This window comes from Scyliorhinus torazame, chromosome 4, assembly GCF_047496885.1.
Source record: "Scyliorhinus torazame isolate Kashiwa2021f chromosome 4, sScyTor2.1, whole genome shotgun sequence".
Classification (NCBI taxonomy): Eukaryota; Metazoa; Chordata; class Chondrichthyes; order Carcharhiniformes; family Scyliorhinidae; genus Scyliorhinus; species Scyliorhinus torazame.
This window is the reverse complement of record NC_092710.1, coordinates 118,945,716-118,973,369: the sequence shown is the minus strand read 5'-3', so window position 1 is coordinate 118,973,369 and position 27,654 is coordinate 118,945,716. Positions and strand designations below refer to the sequence as shown.

Genomic DNA, 27,654 nt, shown 5'->3' with positions numbered 1-27,654 from the left:
TGGTTGTGTGGTCATTTGATTGATATAAGGGAAGGCTTGTGGTTCACTCAGATAAATAGAAATACCCACAGTATTGGCGACGCTGTTGGGACCGAAACAGAGCAACAACTGGTGGGGGGTGGCCAAGGGGTGCCCAGGGGTTGGGCTGTGGGGTCGCGTATGGTGTGTTGGGTTCGCGCACGGCCGGCGCCATGCTGTACCGCTGCAGGTCATCAGCCGTGCGCCTGTGCGACCCGTGACCCAGCCATTCTCCGGCCTCTTTCAGCGGGGGAGGCAGGAGTTTCAGTCGGCACCAGTGCTAGCCCCACACCGGTGCCGGAATCGGGGAGGGTTCACGCCAATATTTCAGTCTTAAAAGACCACTCATGCTCTGCTGATGCCAGTACTTAGCCACTGAAACAGAAATTCCAGCCCCAGATGTTTCCATTGTAATAAACTGGGCCACACCAAGTCACTATGCTGGTCAGCCAAGGCATGTTACAAATCTTAGAACTGGAAATATGAAATTAGAGGCTGGAGAACTGGAGAAGCAGGTGGGATTTGTACACACAATAAAGGGACAGACAATAGGAGGGAACATGTGGCACAACTTGCACAGGGGCAGAATGACCAGCAGGTGGTGGACATGTTTAAAGAATTTGTGTGCCAGGGTAAAATATTTCCATGTGGACAGGATCAAAGATATTAAAATGTTACGAGATACAGGCACGAGTCAATCCCTAATGTTGTGGGATAAAGACATTCGTAGTCCAGAAGGGTTATTAAAAGAAATGGTGCTGATCAGCAGCATTCTCAGAAATGATAGAAGTTCCTTCAATAAAAAAAAACTTACAGAGTAGCGCTTGAAGACATGGGAAGTAGTGGTATGCTTGGTCGAAACCTTGCCCATTGCAGGCATTCAATTCATTCTAGGGAATGATATTGCAGGATTCCAGATGACCGTGATGCATACTATAGTTGAATAGCCAATAGAGCATCCTACCACAGAGAAATTACAAACAGACCCCCTTGGAGTATTTCTGGATTGCGTGGTGATGCAATCAGGGACTCATAAACTAAGACAAAAGGTGGGGGAGTTTCAAGCCCAGGGTGAGTCCATTGTGATCAGGTTATCTGATACCATGTTTAGCCAGCTGAAAGTCAATGAGGCAGACATAGAGAATGAGGCAAATGTATTCAATTCAAAGAGGTTGATTGAATTACCGTAGAGTGACTTAATAGTAAAACATTTGAAGACAGCACAGCAGAGAGTAAATACCCTGATTGGTTTAGGGTATCCTGTTGGATTTGAGCAATGCTGCTAGGTTCTGGGAGTTTCAAATGGGTTGTGGAGGGCACTATTGGGTTTAGGGGGCCTGATAGTTTTGGGGTGAACCGTTGGGTAGGGCTGCTCTGATGAGGTTGGGAGAGCTCCAATGTGTTTGGAGGTCTCTGTTCAGTTTGAAGTCTCTGATGAGTTTGGGGGCTCTGATGGGCTCGGGTGTCTCTGAAGGGTTTGGGGTTTCTGCTGAGTTTGAGGGTTTCTGATGGGTTTGAAGTCTCTGATGAGATTGCGGTCTCTGATAAGATTGGGGGTCTCTGATGGGTTTGGGAGTCTGGTGCGTTTGGAGGTCTCTAATGAGATGGGGGTCTCTGATGAGTTTGGGAATCTCCGATGAGTTTGAAGATCCTTAATAAGATGGGGGTCTCTGATTTCTTTGAGGGTCTCTCATGTGTTTGGGGGTTCAATGGTTGTGGAGGTCTCTGTTGAGATGAGGGTCTCTGATGAGATTGGGAGTCTGATGGTTTTGGGAGCCTTTAATGGGATGGCGATCTCTGATGGGTTTGGGGTCTCTGATGGGATTGGGGTCTTTGATGGGATTGGGGTCTCAATTGAGTTTGGGGTCTCTGATGGGTTTGGGATCTCTGATGGGATTGGGGTCTCTGATGGGTTTGGGGTCTCTGATGGGTTTGGGGATTCTGATGGGATTGGGGTCTCTGATGGGTTTGGGGTCTCTGATGGGGTTGGGGATTCTGATGGGATTGGGGTCTCTGATGGGTTTGGGGTCTCTGATGGGTTTGGGGATTCTGATGGGTTTGGGGATTCTGATGTGTTTGGGGATTCTGATGGGTTTGGGGTCTCTGATGGGATTGGAGTCTCTGATGGGATTGCGGTCTCTGATAACATTGGGGGTCGCTGATGGGTTTGAGGGTCTCTGATTTATTTGGTGGTCCAATGGATGTGGAGGTCTCAGTGAGGGTCTCTGATGAGATTGGAAGTCTGGTGGGATTGAGGTCACTGGTGGGTTTGGGGTCTCTGATGGGTTTGGGGTCTCTCATGGGTTTGGGGATTATGATGGGTTTGGGGATTCTGATGGGTTTGGGGATTCTGAAGGGTTTGGGGTCACTGATGGGAATGGGGTCTCTGATGGTAGGGTGTCTCTGATGGGTTTTGGGTCTCTGATGGGTTTGGGGATTCTGATGGGTTTGGGGTCTCTGCTGGGATTGGGGTCTCTGCTGGGTTTGGGGATTCTGATGGGTTTGGGGTCTCTGCTGGGATTGGAGTCTATGATGGGTTTGGGGATTCTGATGGGTTCTGATGGGTTTGGGGTTTCTGATGGATTTGGGGATTCTGATGGGTTTGGGAATTCTGATGGGTTTGGGGATTCTGATGGGTTTGGGGATTCTGATGGGTTTGGGGGTCTCTGCTGGGATTGGGGATTGTGAAGGGTTTGGGGTCTGCTGGGATTGGGGTCTATGATGGGTTTGGGGATTCTGATGGGATTGGGGATTCTGATGGGTTTGGGGTTTCTGATGGATTTGGGATTCTGATGGGTTGGGGTCTCTGATGGAATAGGAGTCTCTGATGGGATTGTGGTCTCTGATAACATTGGGGGTCTCTGATGGGTTTGAGGGTCTCTGATTTATTTGGTGGTCCAATGGATGTGGAGGTCTCTGTGAGGGTCTCTGATGAGATTGGGAGTCTGATGGGATTGAGGTCACTGGTGGGCTTGGGGTCTCTGATGGGTTTGGGGTCTCTGATGGGTTTGGGGATTCTGATGGGTTTGGGGATTCTGATGGGTTTGGGGTCACAGATGGGATTGGGGTCTCTGATGGTAGGGTGGCTCTGATGGGTCTTGGGTCTCTGATGGGTTTGGGGATTCTGATGGGTTTGGGGTCTCTGCTGGGATTGGGGTCTCTGCTGGGTTTGGGGATTCTGATGGGTTTGGGGTCTCTGCTGGGATTGGGGTCTATGATGGGTTTGGGGATTCTGACGGGTTTGGGGATTCTGATGGGTTTGGGGTCTCTGCTGGGATTGGGGTCTCTGATGGGTTTTGGGTCTCTGATGGGATTGAGGATTGTGAAGGGTTTGGGGTCTCTGCTGGGATTGGGGTCTATGATGGCTTTGGGGGTTCTGATGGGATTGGGGATTCTGATGGGTTTGGGTTTCTGATGGATTTGTGGATTCTGATGGGTTGGGGACTCTGATGGAATAGGAGTCTCTGATGGGATTGTGGTCTCTGATAACATTGGGGGTCTCTGATGGGTTTGAGGGTCTCTGATTTATTTGGTGGTCCAATGGATGTGGAGGTCAATGTGAGGGTCTCTGATGAGATTGTGAGTCTGATGGGATTGAGGACTCTAGTGGGTTTGGGGTCTATGATGGGTTTGGGGATTCTGATGGGTTTGGGGTTTCTGATGGAGTTGGGGATTCTGATGGGTTTGGGAATTCTGATGGGTTTGGGGATTCTGATGGGTTTGGGGATTCTGATGGGTTTGGGGATTCTGATGGAGTTGGGGTCTCTGCTGGGTTTGGGGATTCTGATGGGTTTGGGGATTCTGATGGGTTTGGGCTTTCTGATGGATTTGGGGATTCTGATGGGTTTGGGGATTCTGATGGCTTTGGGGATTCTGATGGGTTTGGGGTCTCTGATGGGTTTGGGGATTCTGATGGGTTTGGGGTTTCTGATGGATTTGGGGATTCTGATGGGTTTGGGAATTCTGATGGGTTTGGGGATTCTGATGGGTTTGGGGATTCTGATGGGTTTGGGGATTCTGATGGAGTTGGGGTCTCTGCTGGGTTTGGGGATTCTGATGGGTTTGGGGATTCTGATGGGTTTGGGCTTTCTGATGGATTTGGGGATTCTGATGGGTTTGGGAATTCTGATGGGTTTGGGGATTCTGATGGGTTTGGGGTCTCTGATGGGTTTGGGGATTCTGATGGGGTTTGGGGTCTCCGCTGGGATTGGGGTCTATGATGGGTTTGGAGATTCTGATGGGATTGGGGATTCTGATGCGTTTGGGGTTTCTGATGGATTTGGGGATTCTGATGGGTTGGGGTCTCTGATGGGATTGGAGTCTCTGATGGGATTGTGGTCTCTGATAACATTGGTGGTCTCTGATGGGTTTGAGGGTCTCTGATTTATTTGGTGGTCCAATGGATGTGGAGGTCTCTGTGAGGGTCTCTGATGAGTTTGGGAGTCTGATGGGATTGAGGTCTCTGATAACATTGGGGGTCTCTGATTTATTTGGTGGTCCAATCATAGAATTTACAGTGCAGGAGGCCATTCAGCCCGTCGAGTCTGCACCGGCTCTTGGAAAGAGCACCCTACCCAAGGTCAACACCTCCACCCTATCCCCATAACCCAGTAACCCCACCCAACACTAAGGGCAATTTTGGACACGATGGGCAATTTAGCATGGCCAATCCACCTAACCTGCACATCTTTGGACTGTGGGAGGAAACCGGAGCATCCGGAGGAAACCCACGCACACACGGGGAGGATGTGCAGACTCCGCACAGTGACCCAGTGGGGAATTGAACCTGGGACCCTGGAGCTGTGAAGCAATTGTGCTATCCACTATGCTACCGTGCTGCCCATTGTGGAGGTCTCTGTGAGGGTCTCTGATGAGATTGGGAGTCTGATGGGATTGAGGTCTCTGGTGGGTTTTGAGTCTCTGATGGGTTTGAGGGTCTTTGATGTGTTTGGGAGTCTGGTGGGTTTGGGGTCTCTGATGGGTTTGGGGCGCGCCCCCTCCCGGAGCGGGTTCGCTGCGCGCCACTGCGCGCGCCCCGATAAGGCCGCGGGCGCGCCCCCGGCGCTGGTGCGCAGGCGCGGACGCTCAGCGGGCGGAGCCAGCCATGTCGGACTGGGAGGCGGACAGCGGCGATGAGCAGGCGCCGAGGCCGAGGTCCGAGTGGAGACCGCCAGCCGCGCCGAGCCCGGGCCCCAGCCGGAGCCGCCCTCGGAGCGAGCTGGGCAGCGGGGACCGTTGGGAGATCCGCGGGGACTCGAGGAGGGGCCGGCGGGGGAGGCAGGCTGGGGGCCGGGGAGCCGGCGGGGGGGTGTCCCGGGACTGCCCTACCCCAGCGCCCTCCGCCTCACCCTTCCTCAGCTTCTACATGCAGAGTGCGGCCGTGGGCACCGTGATAGGTGAGGGTAAATACCCCAGTGTGGGAGTCGGGTAAACACCCCAGTGTGTGAGTCAGGGGTAAACACCCCAGTGTGTGAGTCAGGGGTAAACACCCCAGTGTGTGAGTCAGGGGTAAATACCCCAGTGTGGGAGGTAGGGGAAAATACCCCAGTGTGGGAGGTAGGGGAAAATACCCCAGTGTGGGAGTCAGGGGTAAATACCCCAGTGTGGGAGGTAGGGGTAAATACCCCAGTGTGTGAGTCAGGGGTAAACACCCCAGTGTGTGAGAGTCAGGGGTAAACACCCCAGTGTGTGAGTCAGGGGTAAATACCCCAGTGTGGGAGGTAGGGGAAAATACCCCAGTGTGGGAGTCAGGGGTAAATACCCCAGTGTGGGAGGTAGGGGAAAATACCCCAGTGTGGGAGTCAGGGGTAAATACCCCAGTGTGGGAGGTAGGGGAAAATACCCCAGTGTGGGAGTCAGGGGTAAATACCCCAGTGTGGGAGTCAGGGGTAAATACCCCAGTGTGGGAGGTAGGGGAAAATACCCCAGTGTGGGAGGTTGGGGAAAATACCCCAGTGTGGGAGTCAGGGGTAAACACCCCAGTGTGGGAGTCAGGGGTAAACATCCCAGTGTGGGAGTCAAGGGTAAATACCCCAGTGTGGGAGTCAGGGGTAAATACCCCAGTGTGGGAGTCAGGGGTAAATACCCCAGTGTGGGAGCCAGGGGTAAATACCCCAGTGTGGGAGTCGTGTAAATACCCCAGTGTGGGAGGTAGGGGTAAACACCCCAGTGTGGGAGGTAGGGGTAAATACCCCAGTGTGGGAGGTAGGGGTAAATACCCCAGTGTGGGAGGTTGGGGTAAATACCCCAGCGTGGGAGGTAGGGGTAAATACCCCAACGTGGGAGGTAGGGGTAAATACCCCAGCGTGGGAGGTAGGGGTATATACCCCAGTGTGGGAGCCAGGGGGTAAACACCCCAGTGTGTAAATACCCCAGTGTGTGAGTCAGGGGTAAATACCCCAGTGTGGGAGGTAGGGGTAAATACCCCAGTGTGGGAGTCGGGTAAATACCCCAGCGTGGGAGGTAGGCGTAAATATCCCAGTGTGGGAGGTAGGGGTAAATACCCCAGTGTGGGAGCCAGGGGGTAAACACCCCAGTGTGGGAGGTAGGGGTAAATACCCCAGTGTGGGAGTCGGGTTAATACCCCAGTGTGGGAGGTATGGGTAAATACCCAGCATGGGAGGTAGGGGTAAATACCCCAGCGTGGGAGGTAGGGGTAAATACCCCAGCGTGGGAGGTAGGGGTAAATACCCCAGCGTGGGAGGTAGGGGTAAATACCCCAGCGTGGGAGTCAGGGGTAAATACCCCAGTGTGGGAGGTAGGGGTAAATACCCCAGTGTGGGAGGTAGGGGTAAATACCCCAGTGTGGGAGCCAGGGGGTAAACACCCCAGTGTGGGAGCCAGGGCGTAAACACCCCAGTGTGGGAGGTAGGGGTAAATACCCCAGTGTGGGAGTCGGGTTAATACCCCAGTGTGGGAGGTAGGGGTAAATACCCCAGCGTGGGAGGTAGGGGTAAATACCCCAGCGTGGGAGGTATGGGTAAATACCCCAGTGTGGGAGGTAGCGGTAAATAACCCAGCGTGGGAGGTAGGGGTAAATACCCCAGTGTGGGAGGTAGGGGTAAATACCCCAGTGTGGGAGTCAGGGGTAAATACCCCAGTGTGGGAGGTAGGGGAAAATACCCCAGTGTGGGAGTCAGGGGTAAATACCCCAGTGTGGGAGTCAGGGGTAAATACCCCAGTGTGGGAGGTAGGGGAAAATACCCCAGTGTGGGAGGTAGGGGAAAATACCCCAGTGTGGGAGGTTGGGGAAAATACCCCAGTGTGGGAGTCAGGGGTAAACACCCCAGTGTGGGAGTCAGGGGTAAACATCCCAGTGTGGGAGTCAAGGGTAAATACCCCAGTGTGGGAGTCAGGGGTAAATACCCCAGTGTGGGAGTCAGGGGTAAATACCCCAGTGTGGGAGTCAGGGGTAAATACCCCAGTGTGGGAATCGTGTAAATACCCCAGTGTGGGAGGTAGGGGTAAATACCCCAGTGTGGGAGGTAGGGGTAAATACCCCAGTGTGGGAGGTTGGGGTAAATACCCCAGTGTGTGAGTCAGGGGTAAATACCCCAGTGTGGGAGGTAGGGTAAATACCCCAGTGTGGGAGTCGGGTAAATACCCCAGCGTGGGAGGTAGGCGTAAATATCCCAGTGTGGGAGGTAGGGGTAAATACCCCAGTGTGGGAGCCAGGGGGTAAACACCCCAGTGTGGGAGGTAGGGGTAAATACCCCAGTGTGGGAGTCGGGTTAATACCCCAGTGTGGGAGGTATGGGTAAATACCCCAGCATGGGAGGTAGGGGTAAATACCCCAGCGTGGGAAGTAGCGGTAAATGCCCCAGCATGGGAGGTAGGGGTAAATACCCCAGCGTGGGAGGTAGGGGTAAATACCCCAGCGTGGGAGGTAGGGGTAAATACCCCAGCGTGGGAGGTAGGGGTAAATACCCCAGCGTGGAAGGTAGGGGTAAATACCCCAGTGTGGGAGTCAGGGGTAAATACCCCAGTGTGGGAGGTATGGGTAAATACCCCAGTGTGGGAGCCAGGGGGTAAACACCCCAGTGTGGGAGCCAGGGGGTAAACACCCCAGTGTGGGAGGTAGGGGTAAATACCCCTGTGTGGGAGTCGGGTTAATACCCCAGTGTGGGAGGTAGGGGTAAATACCCCAGCGTGGGAGGTAGGGGTAAATACCCCAGTGTGGGAGGTATGGGTAAATACCCCAGTGTGGGAGGTAGGGGTAAATACCCCAGCGTGGGAGGTAGTGGTAAATACCCCAGTGTGGGAGGTAGGGGTAAATACCCCAGTGTGGGAGCCAGGGGGTAAACACCCCAGTGTGGGAGGTAGGGGTAAATACCCCAGTGTGGGAGTCGGGTTAATACCCCAGTGTGGGAGGTAGGGGTAAATACCCCAGCGTGGGAGGCAGGGGTAAATACCCCAGTGTGGGAGGTATGGGTAAATACCCCAGTGTGGGAGGTATGGGTAAATAACCCAGCGTGGGAGGTAGGGGTAAATACCCCAGTGTGGGAGTCAGGGGTAAATACCCCAGTGTGGGAGGTCAGGGTAAATACCCCAGCGTGGGAGTCAGGGGTAAATACCCCAGTGTGGGAGGTTGGGGTAAATACCCCAGCGTGGGAGGTAGGGGTAAATACCCCAGCGTGGGAGGTAGGGGTAAATACCCCAGCGTGGGAGGTAGGGGTAAATACCCCAGCGTGGGAGGTAGGGGTAAATACCCCAGTGTGTGAGTCAGGGGTAAATACCCCATTGTGGCAGGTAAGGGTAAATACCCCAGCGTGGGAGGTAGGGGTAAATACCCCAGCGTGGGAGGTCGGGGTAAATAACCCAGTGTGGGAGGTCGGGGTAAATACCCCAGCGTGGGAGGTCGGGGTAAATACCCCAGCGTGGGAGGTCGGGGTAAATACCCCAGCGTGGGAGGTCGGGGTAAATACCCCAGCGTGGGAGGTCGGGGTAAATACCCCAGCGTGGGAGGTCGGGGTAAATACCCCAGCGTGGGAGGTAGGGGTAATTACCCCAGCGTGGGAGGTAGGGGTAAATACCCCAATGTGGGAGTCAGGGGTAAATACCCCAGTGTGGGAGGTAGGGGTAAATACCCCAGTGTGGGAGTTAGGGGTAAATACCCCAGTGTGGGAGGTAGGGGTAAATACCCCAGTGCGGGAGGTAGGGGTAAATACCCCAGTGTGGGAGGCAGGTGTAAATACCCCAGTGTGGGAGTCAGGGGTAAATACCCCAGTGTGGGAGTCAGGGGTAAATACCCCAGTGTGGGAGTCAGGGGTAAATACCCCAGTGTGGGAGTCAGGGGTAAATACCCCAGTGTGGGAGTCAGGGGTAAATACCCCAGTGTGGGAGTCAGGGGTAAATACCCCAGTGTGGGAGTCAGGGGTAAATACCCCAGTGTGGGAGTCGGGTAAACACCCCAGTGTGGGAGTCAGGGGTAAATACCCCAGTGTGGGAGGTAGGGGTAAATACCCCAGTGTGGGAGGTAGTGGTAAATACCCCAGTGTGGGACGTAGTGGTAAATACCCCAGTGTGGGAGGTAGTGGTAAATACCCCAGTGTGGGAGTCGGGGGTAAATACCCCAGTGTGGGAGTCGGGGGTAAATACCCCAGTGTGGGAGTCAGGGGTAAATACCCCAGTGTGGGAGCCAGGGGGTAAATACCCCAGTGTGGGAGCCAGGGGGTAAATACCCCAGTGTGGGAGGTAGTGGTAAATACCCCAGTGTGGGAGGTAGTGGTAAATACCCCAGTGTGGGACGTAGTGGTAAATACCCCAGTGTGGGAGGTAGTGGTAAATACCCCAGTGTGGGAGTCGGGGGTAAATACCCCAGTGTGGGAGTCGGGGGTAAATACCCCAGTGTGGGAGTCAGGGGTAAATACCCCAGTGTGGGAGCCAGGGGGTAAATACCCCAGTGTGGGAGCCAGGGGGTAAATACCCCAGTGTGGGAGCCAGGGGGTAAATACCCCAGTGTGGGAGCCAGGGGGTAAATACCCCAGTGTGGGAGCCAGGGGGTAATACCCCAGTGTGGGAGCCAGGGAGTAATACCCCAGTGTGGGAGCCAGGGGATAAATACCCCAGTGTGGGAGTTAGGGGTAAATACCCCAGTGTGGGAGCCGGGGGGGGGGGGGAAGTACCCCAGCGTTGAAGCCAGGGGCAAATACCCCAGTGTGGGAGCCAGGGGGTAAATACCCCAGTGTGGGAGTCGGGTAAATACCCCAGTGTGTGAGCCAGGGGGTAAATACCCCTGTGGGAGGCAGGGGGTAAATTCCCCAGTGTGGGAGCCGGGGGGGGGGGAATACCCCAGTGTGGGAGTCACGGGTAAATACCCCAGTGTGGGAGTCGGGATAAAGACCCCAGTGTGGGAGTCAGGGGGGTAAATACCCCAGTGTAGGAGTCAGGCGGGTAAATACCCCAGTGTGGGAGGCAGGGACTTGTAAACACCCCAGTGTGGGAGTCGGGGGGGGTAAATACCCCCGTGTGGGAGTCGGGGTAAATATCCCAGTGTGCGAGACGGGGTAAATACCCCAGTGTGGGAGTAAAGGGGTTATGTACCCCAGTGTGGAAGTCATGGGGGTGAATACCCCAGTGTGGGAGTCAGGGTGTAAATACCCCAGTGTGGGAGTAAAGGGGTTAAATACCCCAGTGTGGGAGTCGGGGTAAATACCCCAGTGTGGGGGTCGGGGGGGCAAATACCCCAGTGTGGGAGTCAGGGGGTAAATACCCCACTGTGGGAGTAAAGGATGTAAATACCCCAGTGTCAGAGTCAGGGGGGTAAATACCCCAGTGTGTGGGAGGGGGGTAAATACCTCGCTAATTGCCCGTGCCTGAGTGTCCAGAGCGTGGGGTGTAGATGCCCAATACCCAGACGTTTGCATTGTGGGGAGTTAAATGCCCAGGTGTGTCTGAGATGGTAAAATTCCCTGTTTTGTGGGGGGCAGTGGCAGGCAATACTCAGCTACGTGTGTCGGAGGTGGTTAAATTCCCAGATGTTTCGATAGGGGTAATTGCCAGGATGCGTGTGTCGGGACTGTAAATGCGTGGGCAAGGGCATGGTGTGTGTGGTTATCTACTGGACATTTGTGGAGTGAGTACCCAGGTGTACATCATGGGCTGGTTTGAGCTTTAATGGATCAGTGAGCTCATCATGATTTGACCCCCCCCCCCACCCCAAGGGCTTGGGTGTCAGAGTGGTATTCCCCCATTGATTGATGGGTAAACGTCCAGACATTGGCGTCACTGGATAAGCACCCAGACATCTGCGTGAGGTATTGTGTTCATGTTGAGATTAACTACCAAGTTATGAGTATTGAGACTTGGAGCCCCACTTCCCCCATCCTGATCCAGGAATTTATTCCTGGTTTGAAAGTCAGTTGTAAATAGCCAGGTGAAAAAAACAAAGATAAATATTAGCACATGTCCAGTGATGATGAATACCTGGGTATTCACTGGTGTAAATATAAGTGCTATATGCCCTAATGTAAATTATTGCAACACCAGGTTAAGGTCCAACAGATTTGTTTCAAACCAGGTGTTGTAAGACTTCTTACTGTGCTCACCCCAGTCCAACGCCGGCATCTCCACATCGTAAATGTATTGGGTAGGAACAAATGTGAATATTAGTGGTAAATACCTGAGGGTGAATTTTAGGAGTAAATAGTGATGAATATCTGGGTGTGAATGTCGGCTGTAAACACCAGATGTGAAACATTCTTCAGTTCCTATCTGTTTATGTTAAGTGTAAATATTCAGGTGCAAATGTCAGTCTTGATGTGCACAAAGTCAGGAGTTGAGTTACTCGCCGCAGAAATCTGTCTGTGATGTGCTCTTGAAGCCACAGTATGTGACTGGTTAGGTTTCTGGTCAATGTTGACGCATCCCCCTACTGCCCACACCCACCCGCCACCAACCACAAGATGTTGATGATGGAGTTTCAGTTAAGGTTATGCAGTTGAACATCAAGGGGAAATGATTAAATTCACTCTTTTTGGAAATGGACATTGCCTGACACGTGTGTAGTGTGATATTACTTGCCACTTATCAGCCCAAGTCTGAATGTTGTTCCAGTTCTTACTGCAGGTGGGCACAGACTGCTTTGGTATTTGAGGATTTGCATATAGTACTGAACACTGCAATCATCAACAAACTACCCCACTTCTGACCTAATGGAGGGGAGATCATTGAAGCAGCTGAAAATAGTTGGGCCTAGGACATTACAATGAGGAACTTCTGCTGTGCTGCCCTGACACCTACGATTGGCCTCCAGCAACCACAGCGCTCTTGCTTTGCATTAGGCTTGACGCCAACCAGAGGAAATTTCCTTATAATTCCCATTGACTTAGTTTTGCTAGGCCTCCTTGATGCCCCACTCGGTCACATGCTTTGTTACTGTAACGGTGTATCGTCTTTTTCTTGTATTTAGTTGCTCAACTGCTTCTTGATAGCACATGTGAATACTAGGTGTAAATACTGAGATAAGTACCTGAGTCAACACTCGAGGTATAAACCTGGCTGTGAATACCATTGGATGTTCCTGGGTGTCGATAGCTGGATAAAGACCAGAGAATGGTAAATACTAGGAGGGGCTAATGTATATGAAAACTTTAGAAAATAGGAGCAGGAGTAGAACATTCGGCCGTTCAAGCCGTTCATCCAACTTAGTAACCTGTTCCCGCTTTTCCCCCCATACCCTTTGACCACTTTAGCCCCCAAACCTATGTCTAATGCCTTCTTGAAAACATACAATGTTTTATGTCAACTGTTTTCTGTGGTAGCAAAATCCACAGGCTCACCACTCTGAGTGAAGAAATTTCTCCTCGTCTCTGTCCTAAATGGGTTATCCTGTATCCTCAGACTGTGACCCTTGTTTTGGACACCCAGCCTCGGGAACATCGTTCCTGCATCTACCCTGTGTAATCCTGTTTGAATTTTATTGGTTCCTGTGAGATCGCCACCCCCCCCTCCTCCCCCCAGCCCTTCATTCTTTTACACTCCAGTGAATATAATCCTAACAACTCAATCTCTACTCTTATGGCAGTCCTGCCATCCCAGGAATCAGTCTGGTAAATCTTCATTGCACTCCCTCTATTTCAAGAACATCCTTCCTCAGATAAGGAGACCAAAGCTGCAAACAATATTGAAGGTATTATCTCACCAAGGCCCTGTGTAATTTTGATGGATGAGCCCCCCCCCCCCCCCCCCCCCCCCCCGGGTTGTGCATCCCTGGCGTTGCTCCTTGTCTTTATTTTTCCTCTACTCCTTCCAGTTCTCCCTCTATTGGTTGTTGCTGGCCTCAAACAGGTTTTGGAACAGACCGACAAATTGCCCCCATGCAGTTCGGATGGCGTATTCGATCTTCTCCAGGTGGAGAAATTCCGAGAGGTCAGCTAGCCAATCTGGAGCTGAGGGTGGTGCTGCTGATTGCCAGCCGAGCAGGATTCTCCGGTGTGCGATTAAGGAAGCGAAAGCTAGGGCATCGGCCTTCTTCCCCGTGTGTAGCTCTGGCTGCTTTATAAACATGGTATACCGGTATGGGATAGGCAAATACCCGTCTGCCTATTACCAGAATAAATACCCTTTCGTGAAACGTAGGGTAAACAGCCAGGGTAAATAATGGGCTTGGAGGGAGAGGTAAATACCCAGAAGGGTCATTGCTATTTGTGAATATCAGCGGTAAATACCCAGGTGTGAATACAGTAGAAAAGGGTCAAGATCCAAATGTGTGTAGAATGACCTGACTGTGTACTGTGTTTATCAAGTGGGAAATACCAGATGAAATATCAGAGAATAATAACATAAGGACAGGACAAATTATATAACTCCTCAAGTTTGCCATGTCATTCATTAAGACTGAACTTCTACATATAGCCTGTCCTTTGATTCGTATTGAGACCAAAATTACCCTCGATGATCTTGAGACTGACCCACAGCAGCACTCTTGAATAGAGAATCCTAAAGGTTCACAACCTCCAGAGTGAAGATTTTTTAATCTCTTCATTATCCTGAGACTGACACCAATTCTAGACTCTCCTGCCTCTCAGCATCTACCCTGTCAAATCCTCTCGAAATTTTGTTCATCTCAATGAGAATCATCATTTATTCTTCAGAATTGCACAAAACATAAGGACCCTGCTATTAATTTCCCTTTTTGGATAGCCCTCCCATTACAAGAATAAATTAGTGAACCTTGTCCATACCTAAGGCAAGGATATATTTCTCATAGAAAGAAGACTAAAACGTTATTCCATATGTGGTCTCACGAAGGCCCCATATAATTGCAACAAAACCTATACTCTATTCATTCAAGGGATGTGGGTTTCGCTGGCCAGACCAGCATTTATTGCCTATCCCTAATTGCCCTTTGCAATAAAGATCAACAGACCCTTTGCCTTCCTAATTACTTGCATGATAACTTTGTGTTTTGTGTACAAAGAAATCCAAATCCTTCCGGATGTCATTATTGACTAGTTTCTTGCCTGTTAGAATATTCTGCTTTTCCATGCTACCCAAATGAATTTCACACTTCCCAACATTACACTCATTGATCTTGCTCTTGCCATCATTTCATCCGTCTCTTATCCCATTGCAGTTTCTTTGCACCTCCTCGTGGATTACTTTTCCACCTAGCTTTGTGTAATCAAACTTGGATATATTTTGCTTGGATTTATATCTTGCTCTCATGCCCACATGTCCATCCTTGGTCTACTGCAATGTTCCAGTGAAGCACAGTGCAACTGAAGGAATAACACTGCATCTTCCAATTAGGCACGTTACAGCCTTTTAGACTCCACATTTGAGTTCAACAGCTTTAGATTGAACTTTCTCTACCATCTTGACCTTTTTTTAAATCCAGAAATGTTTTTGCCCCAATGCATTGCCCTCCTCAACTGTCACTTGTCTCCAATTATCACATTCTGCTATCTCACCTTAATGCCACTATTGGCACCTCTGTAGTCCTTTACACTGCCATTAAGACTTGTCTTGTACCTACCTATTTTGTTCCACTCCATTCCCAACAGTATAAAATCCATCATAATTCACCCTCTCTTCGCTCTGAAGAAGTCATATGGACTCGAAACATTAAACATTAGCTCTTGTTTCTCTCCACACATGCTGCCAGACCTCCTCAGTTTATCCACATTTTCTGCTTTTATTTTAAATTTCTTTTCTATCATTGCATTGTTTTGCTTTTATTATAGTGGATATGTTGCACACTGTGCCCCACATCGCCCCACATCTAAGCAATGGATAATGGCTTCTAAATAACGAAGGTCCTGGCAGCATTCGCTGGTTGCAGCTTGCCATCTCAACAATGATCAGTTTATTTCTTCTCTCTATTCATTCACCAATCTTCACTATTAACTCCAACCACTTGAACTCTAATCTTGTGAAGTAAAATCTTGTAAGACATCTTTTTGAATGCGTTCTAAAATTTCAAATATGCTGCATCCACTGGTTCCCCCGATGGAGAGTGATTTACAAAAGGAGTATAGTGTAAATAAATATAAAAGTTGTGAATTTAATTGCTATACTTGCCTGATAAATTTGTTTTATATGCAAAGACATCTAAATCCTTCTGAGTTTCATCATTGAGTAATTTCTTGCCTTTTAAAAAGAATATTCTGCTTTTCATTTCTACTAAAGTGCTGCCCTTTGCCTCCAATACTTGTGGTTTATGTAAGCTTGAGGCAATACATATTAAAATAATATCTAGGTGTTAATTGCCAACTAGTTTGTGGGAGCAAAAACTTCCAACAAACTAAAACGTAAATATAAATAATCTAGACTTAAATATGGCACAGCAGGTTGCCTCTCTGGACTGCAGTATGTGGGAATTTATGAAGAGCCAATCTATCCTTAGTGGAACACATCGGCAGTTGATGTTTATATTTCGATCTCTCTGGCTCAACGTCATTGAGCTGGAATGCAACTTGGAGACACCCCAGCACATCTGGATAGTTTGCTTCAGTCACCTTGTGGAGAGATGCAGGTGTAGAATGAGTTTGGTGAGACCTATAATGTGTTTCAGTTGGAATAAAAGATGAGGATCTGTAGAAATTGATCCTATTCAACAGGTACAATAGATATGCTACCTGTGAGGATAAGGATAAAGACCTTTGGAAGCATAGTCAGAATGGAGCAGAAGGCTGTCCAAGGGTGGGGGAGGTGGAGAATGGCAATTTGTCGGAGAATCAGCAGGACAGTTAGCATCCTTTGTGGGCAAGATGAAGAGACCCATGTGGTATGTTGGTACTCTAGTATGAGGGTGAAGGCCATCCCAAAGCGATTTGAAAGCATACTAGAGCTGCAACAGGGGAAGGATCCACTCATTGTGATCCATGTTGGGAGCAAAGCCATAAGGAAGAGTAAACAAGGGTCCAATTTGGACTGCCATGAGCTCAGAGTGAACTTTAAAGAATATAATCTTGCAGATAACAATCTCAAAATGTATTTGCATGCCATGTGCAACTTGGTGTAGGCATAAGTGGATTAAAGAAGTGAACATGTGGCTGAAGGAGTGCTTTGGAAGAGGGTTTCTATTTAACGCAATGTTGGCACACCCACTGGGACAGGAAGGAAATGTTGAAATGGGCTGTTTGCGAACTGGGCAGGAGCCAAGATTCGAGTGGAAAGAATAAGTAGGGTGTGGGAGGGAAGGTTCATGTGGAAAGGTAATATAAATAGTTCAAAACAAACAAAAAGGAGTAAAGTCATGCTTTACGCAATGCAGGTAAAGAGGAAACCTATGATTTAATATTAAAACTCAAAAATGAGAGTGAAACAGTAGGGCAGACGAACAGGTTAATATGTGTAGTCCAAATAAAATTCCTTCATGCAAACAGATGGAGTATAACGTGCAAATCAAATGATTTACAGGCACAAATTCAATATGAAGGGGTTGATAGGGTAGCCATTGCTGAGATAGGGCTGTAAGATGTTCAGCACTGGGAACTAAATATATCAGGCAAAATCTTCAGGAAAGATAGAAAAAAGGGCAGTGAAGAGGTGATCATGTTTCTCCTCTGTTAGTCTGTAAGTAATGTATCTCAGAAACGGAATTCAACAAGCTTGGTACACAGGGTTATGGCAAGGAAGAACAGATTTGTTTTTGATAACAATCCAGATCCTGGAACTTTGGGAAATAGGGAAAATTTATATTTTTTTAGAATATTCTAGGTTCTATTCAGAATGTATCAGCTGCTGTTTATCACAGCTGTCAAAATATGAGCAGATTTTTTAGAGCAGATTGTTGGATGTGGATTGGCCTGAAGCCAGTTGGTGAGATGGAAGCTCATAATAAAAAAGATTTAATTTCCCAGCTTTGTAGTTACAGAGCATCAGCCAGGCAGAGGCAAGCCTAAAGAAAGATCTGTGTAATTGTAATGAAATTGAGTTAACACAGTATGGCAGGGTTATGCACTCTTAAGAATGCTCTCTTCATTTGTTAAGAAAGAAATCACTTAAATGATCTGAGAAGTAAGAAAGCAGTGGAGACTTGGGCAGAATTAAAAAATAGAAAAGGGGGTTTTACGTAACAAGTAGAAAATTGTATAAATGCAGAGATTTAAATCAGCAGGCCAAACTAAGAATATAATCCCTACAGTGCAGAAGGAGTCCATTCGGCCCATCATGTCTGCAACTACCCTCCATAAGAGTACTCGACCTACGCCCACTCACCCGCCCTGTTCTTGTAACCCCATCTAACCTGCACGTCTGGGGTGTGGGATGAAATTGGAGCACCTGGAGGTTGCCCACATAGACATGAGAGAACGTGCAAACTCCAGATATTCACAAAAGGCTGGAATCAAACCCAGGTCCCTGGTGCTATGAGGCAGCAGTGCTAACCATTGTGCCATCCATCCTAAGGAAGCTAATATTGAATCAAAAACAAACTCAAAATTGATATAAACAAAATAACAGTGAAGAAGAAAATAATGGCTTTAAAGAGTAACCAATTCCCCAGAACTAGATGGTTTCTATCCATGGGTTTTAAAAGAAGTAGGTAAGAACATCGTAATTCACTAACTACAATCTTCCAACGTTCTCGTGCCTCAGGAACCCTTTTTAATTTGGAGAATTGTGCATGTCACTCCATTATTTTTAAGGCAAGGAGGGATCAGTTTGCTGGGAAACTAGTAAGTCTATAACTAGGGTGATTGAACAGCTTTAAATATTTCCGCTAATCATAGAACCAACTTGTAACAGGTAAGGCACGCCTGATGATTGTGACTGAAGTATTTTCAAGATGTGGCTAAAGTAATGGACAGGGATATTATTTATATGGACTTCCAGAATCCATTTAATAAAGTTTCTTATAAGATAAACTCATAAGAGACTTGGCAAGAGCTGAAGCTCATGCAATTGAAGGTTAATTATTGACCTAATTAGGCAATGTTTTGAGCAACTGGAGACAGTAGGGATACTGGGCAAGTGTACTAATTGGCATAATGTGTCCAGCGGTGTCCCTCAAGGATCTGTGTTGGGGCTGAGCTGTTTGACATATTTAGTAACAACTTGGAAGGTGGGGTGAAAAGCCATATACTAAAGTTTGCCGAAGACACACCGGTAACATTGTTAGCAATGTAGATGGAAACATAAAACTGAGAAGATACATTAATAGATTGAGTGAATGTGCTGCAAGACTGAAAATGAATTTTGATGTAGATAAGTGTGAGGTGATCCACTTTGGATCTTAAAAGTATAGAACCATGTGCTTGCCAAGTAGTAAAAAGCTAGGAACAGTGAAGGTCCAAAGAGACTAGGAGTTCCATGTAATAGATCAGTACAATGTCAGAACAGGCTATGGAATGATGGCTTTTTCATCTATAGGACAAGAATACAACGGGATATATTAATGTTGCAGTGAGTGTAGATTTATCAAAATAAAGCTTGCATTCCAGAGGTTAAATTATGAGGAAAGATTATACAAACTAGTGTTGAATTCCGTGGAATTTAGATGGTTAAGTGGCGAACCATAAAATTCCTACAGTGCAAAAGGAGGCCATTTGGCCCATTAAGTCTGCACCGACCCTCTTGAGAGTAACCTACCTAGGCACACTCCTCTGCCCTATCCCTGTAACCCCATAGCCCCACCTAACTTGCACATCTCTGGGAACTTGGGAAATTTAGCATGGTTGGGCAGCACGGTGGTGCATTGGGTTAGCCCTGCTGCCTAACGGCGCCGAGGTCCCAAGTTCGATCCCTGGGTCACTGTCCATGTTGAGTTTGCACATTCTCCCCGTGTTTGCGTGTGTTTCGGCCCCACAACCCAGAGATGTGCAGGTTAGGTGGATTGGCGACGCTAAATTGCCCCTTAATTGGAAAAAATGAATTGGGGACTCTAAATGTAGGGGGCAAAATTTAGCATGATCAATCCACCTAACCTGCACGTCTTCAGACTGTGGGAGGAAACCCATGCAGACATGGGGAGAAAGTGCAAACTCCACACAGACGGTCAATCAGGGCCGGAATAGAACCGGGATCCCTGGCACTGCGGCAACAATGCTAACGACTATGCCATCAAGCCATGGTGATTTGATCAAAGTAGTCAAGGGAACAATGTAGATAGAAACTTTCTGCTGTTTGGGGAGTCTAGGGCCAGGGGCTATGTCATAAAATTAGAACCATGTGTTTCAGGAATGAAATTAGAAAATGTTTCTGCATTGAGGATGGGAGAAGTTTAAAACTCTTCCACAAATGTTGATTGACATTAGATTATTTTTTATTCTTGATTGATATATTTTTGTTAATTGAATGTGTTGAGGGACAAGGGGCAATAGTGGGTATATGGAGTATGATCACAAATCAGTTTATCTCGTGGTATGGCAGAACAGGCTCGAGGAGCTAAATGACCTAATCTTGTTCCTTTGTTCCTCCCCACAAAGACATTTCAACCCTCATCGTAATACTCCCTCAAAAACATTGCAATTTGATTAATGGTATTGTCCGTGTGGTGTTTGCACATTCTCCCGTGGCTACATTGGTCTCGCCCCACAACCCAATAAGATGTGCAGGGTAGATGGATTGGCCACACTAAATTTCCCCTTAATTGGAAAAAAAAAGAATTGTGTACTCTAAATTTATTTATTTTTAAATTCTGATGGTGAATACTGGGATAAATACTAGAGGTTGATACTCTGTTAAATCACTCTCATTCCACTACTTTTCCCTCCACCCGTACATGCAGGTAGAGGGCTAATGGTAGCCATCAGTCAAAAGTAGCTTCCCCGCTATTACCAAACTCCTAAACAACCCTCTTATAGACTGATCTGATTAATACTACACTCCTGTATGCTTCACCCGATGCCAGTGTCTATGTATTTACATTGTGTACCTTGTGTGGCCCTATTACGCATTTTCTTTTCTTCTCATGTACTAAATGACCTGTTTGAGATGCTCGCAGAAAAATACTTTTCACTGTACCTCGGTACACGTGACAATAAACAAATCCAATCCAATCTGTGATTTAATGAGGAGCTGTGGAGAGCTCACCTTCTCCCAGGCGTTCCACTATATGGAAGCACCATCTTCTTGAATGGTTTATCCGCTGAGAATCTGATGAAAGTTCCCACACCAGGCACAACACCAAATGCCATAATTTGCAATCCAGCTTTACAAAGGGAGCTCGAAATAGGTGATCATCCCATATTTGCTTATTTAAAGGGTCTATTACATATTTAAGGTGTGGAGATGCCAGCGTTGGACTGGGGTGAGCACAGTAAGAAGTCTTACAACACCAGGTTAAAGTCCAACAGGTTTGTTTCGATGTCACTAGCTTTCGGAGCGCTGCTCCTTCCTCAGGTGAATGTGAGGAAGGAGCAGCGCTCCGAAAGCTAGTGACATCGAAACAAACCTGTTGGACTTTAACCTGGTGTTGTAAGACTCCTTACATATTCAAGGTGCAGGGCTGGAGCATAATGTGTGCACACATACTGACTACAATATTGGAGCCTTAGCCTGTTTTGTTTGTATAATATAGACACAATGTGATCCAATTTCTGAATCTATCAGTTTAAGTATGGAACATAAGTAGAGATCATTGGCATGACATGTAGGATTCACTTGGTTTCTGGTGTCCAGGGCTTTTATAATGTTGTCTCAACTATTCCGTACTGATTCCATCCTACTCCAATAATCTGCGTGTGTCTAAGGTCCTGCTGTTTGGAAGACCCTTACTGTACAATATCAGACGAAGCGGATTTGGTACAAGCACTGAGCGTCTACGTGGTCCAGTAACTGTACAGTTCTTTGTTCAGCAGCATTGTCTAGCTCAGGGGTTGATATCACATTCATGTTTGTTTAGGTCGAGGAGGATCTAAAATACGTGAGCTGGAGGAAACATCAGGATCGAAAATACAGGTAGGAATTTGAAGAGACTTTTACAACTAGAATTCATTCCAATCTAGATACAATTGTGAAGTGTAATTTTTCCCAAAATGCTAACAGATTCCAGATACAGCAGGTTCTGACTAATGCAGTCACCAGAAACCACTGGTAGATTGTTAAAAGCTCTCCTCCATTTGGCTGAACTTGTCCTCTCACTGAACAATTTCTCCTTTAACATGTCTCATATCCTCCAAAACCAAAGGCATGGCTATGGGTACCTGCATGGGGCAGTTTTGACTCTGGAGTATGTGGAACATTCCATGTTCCAGTCCTACTCCATCCCACAGCTCTTCGGTACACCAACGACTGTTTCAGTGCCGCTTCGTGTTCCTGTCTGGACCTGGAAAAATTTGTTACTTTCACTTCCAATTTCCATCCCTCTATCATCTTCACATGGTCCATCTTGAACACTCCTTTCCCTACCTTGACCTTTCTATCTCAATTTCTGTGGATAGACTTTCCACTAGTATCCATTACAAACCCACCGACTCCCACAGCTACCTCGACTACAGCTCTTCACACCCCACATCCTGTAAGGACTCCATCCCTTTCTCCCAGTTCTTTCACCTCCGATGCATCTGTTTCGATGATTCCATTTTCCAGACGTGTTCATTCTTCCTTAACCGTGGCATCCCACCCATTGTGGTTGACAGGGCTCTCAATCGTGCCCGACCCATCTCCCGCACCTCTGCTTTCACCCCTTCCCCTCCCTCCCAGAACCAGAATATGGTCCCCTTTGTCCTCACTTTTCACTCCACCAGCCTCAGCATTCAAAGAATCATCCTCCGCCAGTTCCACCAACTCCAGCATGAAGCCACCACCAACCACACCCTCCCTTTACTCTCCCTGTCAGCATTTCACAGGGACCGTTCCCTCCAGGATATCCTGAGCCACTCCTCCATCACCCCCAACACCTTACCTCCTTCCCCTGGCACCTTCCCATGCAATCGCAGAAAATGTAACACATACCCCTGTATCTTTTCCCTGCTCACCAAGAGCCTAAAAGCACTTTTTAAGTGAGGCAGTGCTTCACATGCACCTCCTTCAATCTGGTCTATTGCATTTGCTGCTCCCATGCAGTCTACTCTGCATTGGAGAGATTAAACAGAGACTGGGTGACCGCTTTGCAGAACACCTTTGGTCTGTCCACAAGCAGCACACAGACCTTCCTGTCACTTGCCATTTCAACTCACCGTCCTGCTCTCACATTCACCTGTCCGTCCTTGGCCTGCTGCAATGTTCCAGTAAAGCCCAACGCAAACTGGAGTAACAGCACCTCTTCCAATTGGGCACATTATAGCCTTCCAGATTTAACATTTGAGTTCAACAACGTCAGACTGAACTCTTCTCCTCCACCTTCACCCCATTTGTATTTCTATCAATTTATTTTCATTTTCCTTTTCCCTCAACATTATCGCTCCCCCACCCCACCCCACTAGAGCCATCTGTTCCCTGTTCCAAATTGTCCTTTGACATACTGCTTACCTTGATTCTGCCATTCACACGTTCTAATCTCTTAATAGGCTGCTATCAGCACCCTTAGCCTTGATCACCGCCATTTACATTCCCTTTGTCTTTCTGTCCATGACATCTTTATCAATCTCCACCTATCGCTCACCCTCTATTCAGCCCCACTGCTCCACCCTCCATCCCCACCCCAACAACAGTCTAAATCTGACCCTATTTCCAGTGTTCTCCAGCTTTGACAAAGAGTCATTGAGACTCAAAATGTTACCTCCCTTCTCTCTCCACAGATGCTGTCAGACCTGCTGAGGCTGTCCAATATTTTCTGTTTTTGTCAGATGGGCGTGATCCCAGCAACTCATTCAGAAATTCAGACAGCAATGTAATAAAACTGACTGTGGAGTTTGAACGTTTCCCCGTGTCATGGAATCAGAATTTACAGTGCAAAAGGAGGCCATTTGGTCCATTGGGTCTTCACCGGCCCTTGGAAAGAGCACCCTACCTAAGCCCACACCTCCACCCCATCCCAGTAACCCCACCCAACCTTTTTGGACACTAAGGGCAATTTATCATGGCCAATCCACCTAACCTGCACATCTTTGGACTGTGGGAGGAAACCGGAACACCCGGAGGAAACCCACGCAGACACGGGGAGAAACCCACGCAGACACGCACAGACAGTGACCCAAGTCGGGAATCAAACGTGGGAACCTGAAGTTGTGAAGCAACTGTGCTAACCACTGTGCCCCTCTTATGCTGCCGTATCTGGATTTCCTCCAGGTGCTCCGGTTTCTCCCCACAGTCCAAAGATGTGTAGGTTAGGGGGATATGGCGAGGGAGTGGGCCTCGGTAAGGTGCTCTTTCAGAGAGTTGGTGCAGACTCGATGCACCAAATCGCCTTCTCCTTTACTGTAGCGGTTCTATGGTTTTGTTGCTTAGTTCAAATCTTCTGTCACTTGGTAGAGTGTTTGTTCTGAATACATTTGATACCGTGGTACTTGCTTCCCTGTCTGGCTATGTGGGGGAGCTGAAGCTGCGATTGCATGTTTCCACTCTTCCTGTTGTACTCTGAGGAAAAGAAAAGGGGTACTCTGGTGTGATGGTGCAATTCCCGGGTATGTAGAGCAGATGAAAGGTATCGGTGAAGATACTGTGAATTGTGATGCTCAGCCTGATACTGAGTAACCTTGGTATCTCGTGAATTTGAAGATTTTGATATAGGCATTTAAAATCATGAGGGGTCTGGATAGAATAGATGGGGGAAACTTCTCCACCCGATGCCAGTGTCTATGTATTTACGTTGTGTACCTTGTGTTACCCTATTATGTATTTTCTTTTTATTTTATTTTCATGTACTTCATGATCTGTTTGAGCTGCTCGCAGAAAAATAGTTTTCACTGTACCTCGGTACACATGACAATAAACAAATCCAACCCCAATCACACTGGTGGAAGGATCGAGAACCAGACGGCAAAGGTTTAAGATAATTGGCAAAAGAAGCAATGGTGACATGGGAAAAATATTTTTTTAAACTATATTTTTATTCCAAGCATTGAAAAAATCTCACATATACATAAAAAACACTCAAATATAGTACAAACAGTTTGCCATAACTGCAAAACCCCAAGACCCCCCTCCCCCAGCTGCTGCCCACAAACAGATCCTTGAAGAAGGTATTGAATGGCTTCCAACTGGAGTAGAACCCTTCTTCCAACCCTCTGATGACATACTTAATCTTTTCCAATCTCAGACATTCTGCCACGTCCCCCAACCATGCCGAGGATCTAGGTGGCACCGCCAACCTCCATCCAAGGAGGACTCATCCCCGGGCTATCAGAGAGGCGAAGGCCAAGATATCAGCCCTCTTCCTCTCCAAATACTCCGGCAAGTCCGACACCCCAAAAATTGCCACCCAGCGGGCACGGCTCTAGCCTAACCCCCACGATCTCCAACATGGTCTCAAAGAACGAAACCCAGAACTCAACTAATTTTTGTCAGGACCAGAACATGTGCGAGTGGTACGCCGGCCACCTTAAACACCATTCACACCTGTCCTCTAGACCGGGGAAGAACCGACTCATGCACACTCTAGTCAGGTGAGCCCGATAAACGTCTTTAAATTGTATCAGGCTCAGCCTGGCACAAGAGGAAGGAGAGTTTACCCTGTACAAAATCTCACTCCAGACCTCTCCGTCCAGCCCCAGGCCCATTTCCTCTTCCCACTTCCCCTTTAGATCCTCTAACGGCACCTTCCCCGTCTCCAGTCACCGCCCTATATATCAAATATCTTCCATTCTCCCAACTGATCACAAGATAGCATACTGTCCATCAGTCTGGACCTTGGTAACTGAGGGAACGAAGATAGCTCTTTACAAACAAATTCCCGCACCGACAGATACTTAAACGCACTCCCCCTTGGGAGTTGAACTTTTTCCATCATCTCTTCCCGTGAACCTACCTTCCACAAACAATTCCCTGAACCTCGACCCCCCTCCCTCTTCCAAATCTTGTACGTTGGGTCCATCCTTGACAGTGTAAACCATTGGTTCCCACAAATTGGTGACAATAATAACATGCCCTCAATCTAAAATGCTGCCTGAATTGGTTCCAAATTCTTAGAGACGCCACCTCTACCCAGCTCCTTGTGAATCTGGCCCAAGAGAATGGGAGAGGCGCAGTAATCAGCGCCCATAGACATGTCCTACACAGGAGGCCTCCTCCATCTGCCCCACCCTGATCCCAGCTCCCCAAAGCCCCCCCCTCTCCCCGGCACCACCTCAATGTTCGCCGCCCAGTGTTAGAACATTAGATTTGGTAACGCCAGCCCTACAAATGCCATCCCCTCAACAGGAAGGTCCTTCAAATCCTGGGGGTCTTACCAGCCCAAGCAAAGGCAGAGATTAACTTGTGTACCCTCACGATAAAAGATTTGGGGAGGAAGATCAGGAGAGACTGGAACACAAATACGAATCTTGGTAAAATGTTCATTTTAGTCGTCTGCATTCTACTCGCCAAGGAAAGCGGGAGGTATCCCACCTCTTCAAGTCCCCTTTCACCCACTCCACTACATTGGCCAAGTTCAATTTATGCAACAGGACCCATTCATGAGCCACCTGAATCCGTAGGTATCCAAACTTCATCTTGACCAGCTTGAACGGCAGCATTCCCGAGTCTGCCACCCTTCTCAGTGGGTTTAGCGGGAACATTTTGTTTTTGCTCACATTCCCTTTGTACCCTAAGAAGGGTCGAAACTTCCTCAACAGCTCCATTATCTTTCCTACACTAGATAGAGGATCACAAACGTACAACAACCAATCGTCCGGACAAAGGGTCACCCAATGCTTCTTGCCACCCTCGTAATACCCCTCCACCTATTCGATGATCTAAGCACGATGGCTAAAGGTTTGATTGCTAGCGCGCACTGCAATGCGCATCCCTGCCTTGTTCCCCTGACCCTGAGCCCAGACAGAAATACCATGAGCTCACCGAGTTAGTCCAGACATTCGTCGTGGGAGCACTTGAGTGCCCAAACCCACATTGTCCCAGAACCTCAAAGAGGTACCTCCACTCTACCCCGATCAAAAACCTCTGCATGCATGGCAATGATTACTTCAGGCACCTTCCCCCTAGATGGGGACATGACCACGTTTTAAAGTTGCCTGATATTGGCCAACAACTGTTGGCCCAGGACAAACCCTTGTTGGTTCCTCAGTGATCACCTCCGGCAACAACCCTCCAGACGCTTCGCCAGAACCTTATCTAATACCTTTGCATCAATATTCAATAAAACGATAGGTTTGTAAGACCCACACTCCACAGGATCCTTGTCCTTCTTCGGGATCAGAGAGATTGACACCTGCGCCAACGTGGCCGGCAGCTCTGCCCGTGACAGATAGTCATTGAACATCCCCAATAAATGTGGTGCCAGTAATGCTGCAAAATGCTTGTAGAATTCCACCGGGAAACTATCTGGCTCTGAAGCCTTCCACGATTGCATGGAGCACTCCATACCCTCCTCCAGCCGTAACGGTGCCTCCAACCCCTGCTCCTTTACCCCCTCCACCGGGAGGTCCAAGCCATCCAGAAACTGTTCCAACCCGGAACCTTGCTCCGCGGGCTCAGACTTATACTGACCCCGGTGGAAAACCTCAGAGGCACCATTAATCTTGTCCGGGACTGTAACCAACCCTCTCTTCCCCTCCTCAACCTGCGCCCCCTGTCCTTAACCTGGGCTATCTCTCATGCGGCTGCCTGCCATCTCAGCTGGTGAGCCAATAGATGGCTAATATTCTCCCATGCTCCTAAAATGTCACCTGTGAGCGACAGTCAGTTCACCGCCTTCCCAGTCAATACCAATTAAAATTCCATTTGTAACCTCTTTTCTCTGCTAACAGCTTTGTTGTCGAGGCAGTAGAGTACAGCCGATCCACCTCCAGAATGCAGTCAACCACACTTTCAACCTTGTCCCTGTGGGCTTTCTATGAGATTACCTCCCCTCTGATCCCCGCCTTCAACCCTTCCCAGAATGTAGAGGGTAAAACTTCCCCATCCTGATTGAAACCTACATAGTTCCCTATGGCTCAGGCTACCTTCACACACAAGCACTTGTCAACAAGGGGCACCGTTTCCAACCTCCACCGAGGTGGGGGAGTGGGGGTTCTGGGCTCAGCCTGTATCCAGCTTCACATCCACAGAATGTGATGCATAGTCCGATATTACAATCACTGAATACTCAGCCTCCTCCCTTGGGAATACCAATTTCCCCACCACAAAAAAATGTCTGTTCGGGTGAAGACGAGA

General features: G+C 48.4%; 1 protein-coding gene across 1 annotated transcript in view; it reads left to right on the top strand.

The window, feature by feature from the left end:
• The first annotated feature begins 5,087 nt into the window (after positions 1–5,087).
• Positions 5,088–27,654, top strand: part of ddx43 (DEAD (Asp-Glu-Ala-Asp) box polypeptide 43) — a 76,036-nt gene continuing 53,469 nt past the window's right edge. The window contains exons 1-2 of the mRNA XM_072498562.1: positions 5,088–5,414; positions 21,308–21,363. Coding sequence (XP_072354663.1) covers positions 5,123–5,414; positions 21,308–21,363 — 348 coding nt within the window. The 5' untranslated portion in view covers positions 5,088–5,122. The remainder of the gene's footprint in view (positions 5,415–21,307; positions 21,364–27,654) is intronic.